Source organism: Camarhynchus parvulus, chromosome 17, assembly GCF_901933205.1.
Source record: "Camarhynchus parvulus chromosome 17, STF_HiC, whole genome shotgun sequence".
Classification (NCBI taxonomy): domain Eukaryota; kingdom Metazoa; phylum Chordata; class Aves; order Passeriformes; family Thraupidae; genus Camarhynchus; species Camarhynchus parvulus.
Window position 1 is genome coordinate 3,406,838 of NC_044587.1, and position 5,618 is coordinate 3,412,455.

General features: G+C 55.7%; 1 protein-coding gene across 1 annotated transcript; it reads right to left on the bottom strand.

Moving 5' to 3' along the window:
• Positions 1 to 1,607: 1,607 nt before the first annotated feature.
• Positions 1,608 to 4,854, bottom strand: BRD3OS (BRD3 opposite strand). The gene has a single exon (XM_030961610.1). It carries the CDS (start codon positions 4,284 to 4,286, stop codon positions 4,017 to 4,019), a length of 270 nt encoding a protein of 89 aa, XP_030817470.1. The 5' UTR covers positions 4,287 to 4,854; the 3' UTR covers positions 1,608 to 4,016.
• Between the last annotated feature and the right edge of the window lie 764 nt (positions 4,855 to 5,618).

Genomic DNA, 5,618 nt, shown 5'->3' on the forward strand with positions numbered 1-5,618 from the left:
GAGTTAGAAAGTAATCTTTGATGTTACTGGTAATCAAGGACCCTGGTCCTGGGGCATTTGTTTTGTTTTCATAATAAAAAGAAAAATTGTTTGGTGTGTGCAGTTTGATCCCATTTTTCCCCTTTCCTCATCTTTTCTAGGTATGGCACTCAAACGTGGACTGGGCAGTGCCAGGAGCCAAACCCCAGGGTATTGAATCCTGGTGCCACGAGTCCTGGAGTAATTTGGGAGTTGTTCTGGGGAATGTCAGAGTGGGGCAGCTCTGGGGTGTCTGAATCACAGCTGAGTACCTGCAATAAAACTGCTTTAAATCCCCTTGTTTTGGTGAGGGAAACTCAGCTGCTCCCATGTCCCAGGGCAGCCAAGGAAGGGCTTGAGCTCTTCCCCAGCATCCTGCAATCTGCAGGGTATTAAATTCTGTGAGAATTGCTCCTGATTGAGGTAAGTTGGGCTGAAAAGAGATCAAATTTCACTTCTTGGAAGCCACCAGGAGCTGCGGGAAGCAGAGGGCCTTTGTCACCTGCTGTGTGAGCTCAGGGTGACCTGGAAGGCACAGCTTGGGAAGGGGGGCCTGGAGCAGCTGTGCCAGTGCCAGCAGAGTCCTGGCATTGCTGTGTGAGGGCCAGGAGCTATTTTGGTCACCAGAGAGGGTTGGGGTTGGTTTTGCTGTTTGCTTTGTGTGTGAGGTGGGGTTAGCAGAGCCAGGCTGCCCCAGGGTTAATCTTTCTCTAACCCTGTTCCTGCTCACTGCCCCTCCGAGGCTTCAGCAAAGCTGTTCCACTCTGCCCCTGTACCAGTGACACTCCCAGGGGCTGTTTGTCCATCTGTCCCCTAAACAGTCTCCTGTGAGGCAGGTGAGGATGTTCCTGAGGCATTTGCAGGTGAGTTATTTCTGGAGGCTGCAAGCAGAGCTGTTTCTTCAGGCTGGGAGGAGGTTGAGGACACACAGGACACAAAGTTCAACTCTCACTGCTCATGCCTTGAATCCTGGGGCTGCCAGAGGGACATTGAGGGGCTGGAATGAGCCCAGAGCTGGGGAAGGCTCTGGAAAGTCTGTCCTGTGTGGGGCAGCTGAGAGGGCTCAGCCTGGAGGAAAAGGAGGCTCAGGGGAAACCTCCGTGCTCTCCACAGCTGCCTGAACCAGGGTTGTGAGGTGGGGCTTGGTCACTGCCAGGACAAGAGGGAACAGCCTCAAGCTGCATCAGGGGAGGTTCAGGTTGGACAGGAGGAGCAATTCCTTCGAGGAAAGGGGGCTCAGGCCTTGGAACTGCCCAGGGAGGTTTGGAGTGCCCATTGCTGGAGGTGCCCAAGGAAGGCCTGGATGTGGCACTCTGGGCTGGGGACAAGGTGGGGATTGGTCACAGGCTGGATGTGACAATCTCTGAGGTATTTTCAATAATAATTCCCTCATTCAGTGCAACAGCCAGAGCTCTCCTTATCCTGAAGGTGCTGCTGGCCTTGGGGAGCTGGAGGAGCCTCCCCTGCAGCTCCCAGTCCAGTGGTGTGGCTTGGAGCCCCACCAGTAACTGAGGGGATTCCTCCCTCCCAAAAGGGGAATGCCAAAAGCTGTCACCTGTGCCAGGGGGAAAAACAGCCACTCCCAAAGCTGCATTCAAATCATTTTAATGCACTTTATCAAAGAGGCTACAACAGTGTTTGAAACAAGTGCATCACCACCACACAGCTGGCTCACAGAACAGCCACAGCAGCCACCCTGCTGTGACCAGTGACACACAGAAATGGAAAACTACAGTCACATTCACAGAGATAGAAGGACAACTCATCCTCTTCTTCCTGCACTGTCACATCCAGCCTCCATCCTGGAAGAATTTATGCACATTCTTACGGGTTTAGTCTTGTTCTGTAAAATAACTGAATTTTGGTTTACCAGCCACGTTAACAAAAAGAGACTGATTATACCCAAAATAAGCATCTTCCTTACTGAAATTAAAAAGAAAATAAAGCGTTGGATTTCTTTTTCTATAAGAAAAGAAAAATGAACAGCTGGTTTGGGGGATGTGCTGTTCCTTAAACTCCCAGAGTTCACGTGCTCCCCAGGGCTGGCCTGGAACCCACCTCTCCCTCCTGCTTCTCCAGGTGAATCCACCTGCAGTTCCCAGGGGAGCTCTGGGCCCAGCCCCCTGCCTGTTGGAGTAAATAATCTCCTGTTCACTCAGCCAGGAGCTGGAGGCCCAGGTGGGTCACACATCCCTGGCACTGCTCCCCCAGCACCCTGCCAAGCCTCGCTGGGTTTGTGAATCTCATTGCACTCGCTTGAAAAAACATTTATTCACTGGGTTGTTTCTCCTCCAGAGCTAGTCCTGACAAAAGCAAGAGGGTTATTTGTGTGCAGAGCAATGCACAGGTCTGCAAAGCAGCGAGGTTTAAATCTATGAGCACACACAACACAAGGTATCAAACACCAACACATGCAGAAATAGTGCTTTTAAAAAAAAACAACCAGCTGCCTATTGTTTGCAGTGCTATGGAGCAGGGCTGAGTACACCAAACCTCTATGGTTTCACTCTAGGACAGGTGTGTTCTGCTCAGTACATCGAGTTCAGCAAGGTTGAGTGTCTGTGTGTTTGTTGTAGCATTTCACCCACACGGGAGAGGTGGAAGAGATTCTTCATTGTATTAAAAAAAAAATAAATAAAATAAAGTGCTTGAAAAAAACACAAAGGAGGTTTTAGATAAATAGAACAGAAGTAATGACTGTGCCTAATAATAGGCAGGTAAATAATCCATCCTGAAGCTGACATCAAATGCTGATTTGCCTGGAGCTAAGCCTGTGCCCAGGCACTGCTGCGTTGCACACATGGCCTAGGCAGGACAGAAAGGGCAGAACCCTGAAGAATTGCCATGCTGAACCCTGGGTACATAATTCACACCCCTGGAAGTGGTAGTTCTGTTTTTAACAAAGATTCAGGTGCTTGCTGGGCTGAGTTCCTCAGCGTGATCTTGCCTTGAGCAAGTCAGGATTCAGCAGAAACTTAAACCTGAAAGCAGCAGCCTCTGTGCCCAAGCAGGGCAGTGCTTCTCCCCCCCTAAAATCCTCCAGTTAATCCTAACAATCCCAGACACAACTTTTAAAATACATGCACCAAACCTACAATCCAACCTGAACTAGAAGTTAAACCCTTCCAAGCTACTGCATGCATTAAAACTTGAATGCAAAGCAAACTCCAGTGGCCTCTTTCCTCCTGCAGCCCATCTCAGGAGCAGCTCTGGGCTCTGCAGGAGTTTCCTCGTGTCCCTTAGGACGTGTGTGTATTCACAGGGGTTTCCTGCTGTTGCTTTCCTGGAGCTGTCCCTCCCTTTCAGGTGGGTCTGGAAGGAGTCAGCTCGCCTGACTCCAGAGCTCCTGTTATTTCCATGATCCCACACTGTGGGATCAGAGAGGGCCCTTGGCTTTGCATGAAACTCCAGCACATCTTTCCTACCAGGGGTTCTGAAGGCTTGGATTAAATTCTCAACACATTCTCTCCCTGTTCCCACAGTAAACCACTCCATCCCTGGCTGCAAGAGACCACTTCAGGGCAGCAATTAAAGACAGACAGGGCAAACGGAACAATTAATGGCCAGATGGTTTTGGAGATCAACTTCTTAAAACCCCAGCCTTGATGGGAACAGATCTGGGCTCCTGTGTCCCACCAGCATTCCCAGAGCTCTGGAAATGCACCAGGACTGGCCAGTAAGGGTGGCTGGGGACGGTGCCCAAGTGCCAGCGGGTGTTTCTCAGGGCACACGAGCCACTTAGAAGCAACACATGGTCCAGCACAGCCCGTGCCAAGATGCTGGGCAGCAGCAGCCTTGAGAGCTCCCCAGCAGGGCTGGGTTTGCTGTACACACTCAGTGACACACAGAATGGCAGTCCATAAACAGCAAAACCAAACAGCAACAATCAAACTTCAGCCTTCCTGCAACGCTGCTTCCTGCGCAGGGCCGTGAGAGGGTGGTGCACAGCCACCTCCCCCAGCTCTGCTTCCTCTCCACGTGTGGATTCCTGCGGGGAATTACATAATAGCACAGAACTTGGACTGGCCCGTGTCCCTGGAGACATCCAGCTTGTTTTTGTCCCGCACCAGGATGGCCTCGTTGCCGTACTGCGAGTACCACATGCTCCTGCTGCGGCTCAGGTAGGTGTTGGGGGGAGCTGACTCCAGTTTCTGCTGCTGCTGCTGCCAGATGAGCAGGGAGGTGTCCCTGTACCTGAGGCGGGCGTAGCCCTCGCTCAGGGCTTTCTCGGGCAGGGGAACCCTCCCGTTCATCACCGGGTCACTCATCTGCCCCAGCAGAGCTCCACCTGCAGGGGCTCCTTCCCAACAGCTCCGAAATTATCCCCGCTGGCTCTGTCCGGGGTGATGATGGCTGCTGCTTGGAGCTCAAGGGAGAACATCCCAGGGCACACGGCTCAGGATCCACGAGCTGCTGGCACCGCTCAGGAGACAGAACAGAGCCCTAAAACCACAGCAGGCAGCCTGGCCTTGCTTAAAAACCACTCCAGGGCTTCTGAGAGCTCACCCAGCCGTGCTACTGCAGCGTGCTCCATGCTGGGCAGGGCCCACACGTGCTGTTTGTTGTCAGCCCATGCAGCATCTCCATAGGTGTGAGCAGCCAGGCAGGGCAGGCCCGGATGAGCTGAATTCCCTGGAGAACGGCTCCCGAAGCTGCCAGAGGTCAGAGCAGCGGTGCCCAGGCCCGTGCTCGGCCTCTCCCCGCGGATGGACGGAGCCCGCACGTCACGCGCGCAGGGATGCAGGAGAAGATGCAGGAGAAGATGCAGGAGAAGATGCTCGGCCCCGCTTGTGGTACCCCAGCTGGGGATGGCGGGGGTGTTCCCGGCACCTCCGGACCTGCGGGGCACAGAGCGTCACCCAAGGGGCTGCACCGGGGCTCCTCACCCTGCCACCCTCCCTTTCCGTGCCCCCATCTCCCGCCCGCCCCCGGACCCTTCCAGCGCCCCCGCCGGTGTCCCGCAGCCCCCGGCCCTGCCCGCCCCGAGCCGGGGGTCCCGCACCGCCCTTCCCAGGCCGCCCCCCGAGGGTTCCCCGCGCCCCCCGGCCCTGCCCCGGCCCCACCGTGCTGCGCTGCCCGGCCCGGCTCGGCTCGGCTCGGCTCGGCTCGGCCGGCGCAGGCTCCGCCCGCCGTGATGCGCTCGGGAGGAGCCACGGCCGGGGCGGGGGCACCGCGGAGGGCTCGGGGGGCGGCACAGCCCGAGGAGGGCGGGGGGATGGCAGAGGGTACCCCGGGGAGTGCGGGGATATGGGGGGGTGATGTTGGGAGCCCCACTTTGGATACGGGGGTTCGGGGATGGCAGCGGGGTACCCCAAGGTGGGTTTGTGGGTCCGGGGATGGAATGGGGTACCCGAGTGCGGGGGTGTAGGTCTGGAGATAACAGTGGGGTACCCCAGTGGGGTGTGTGGGTCTGGGGATAGCACTGAGGTACCCCAAGGTGGGTTTGTGGCTCCGGAGATGGAATGGGGTACCCGAGTGGGGGGTGTCCATCCGGGGATGGCTTTGGGGTACCCGAGTGGGTGCGGGCATCTGGGATGTGATATTGGGCTCCCCAAGGTGAGTTTGTGGGTCCAGGGATGGCAGTGGGGTACCCCAAGGTG

Excerpts from the sequence above, each read along its gene's own strand:
- BRD3OS (XM_030961610.1), bottom strand. The coding sequence starts at position 4,286 with ATGAGTGACCCGGTGATGAACGGGAGGGTTCCCCTGCCCGAGAAAGCC.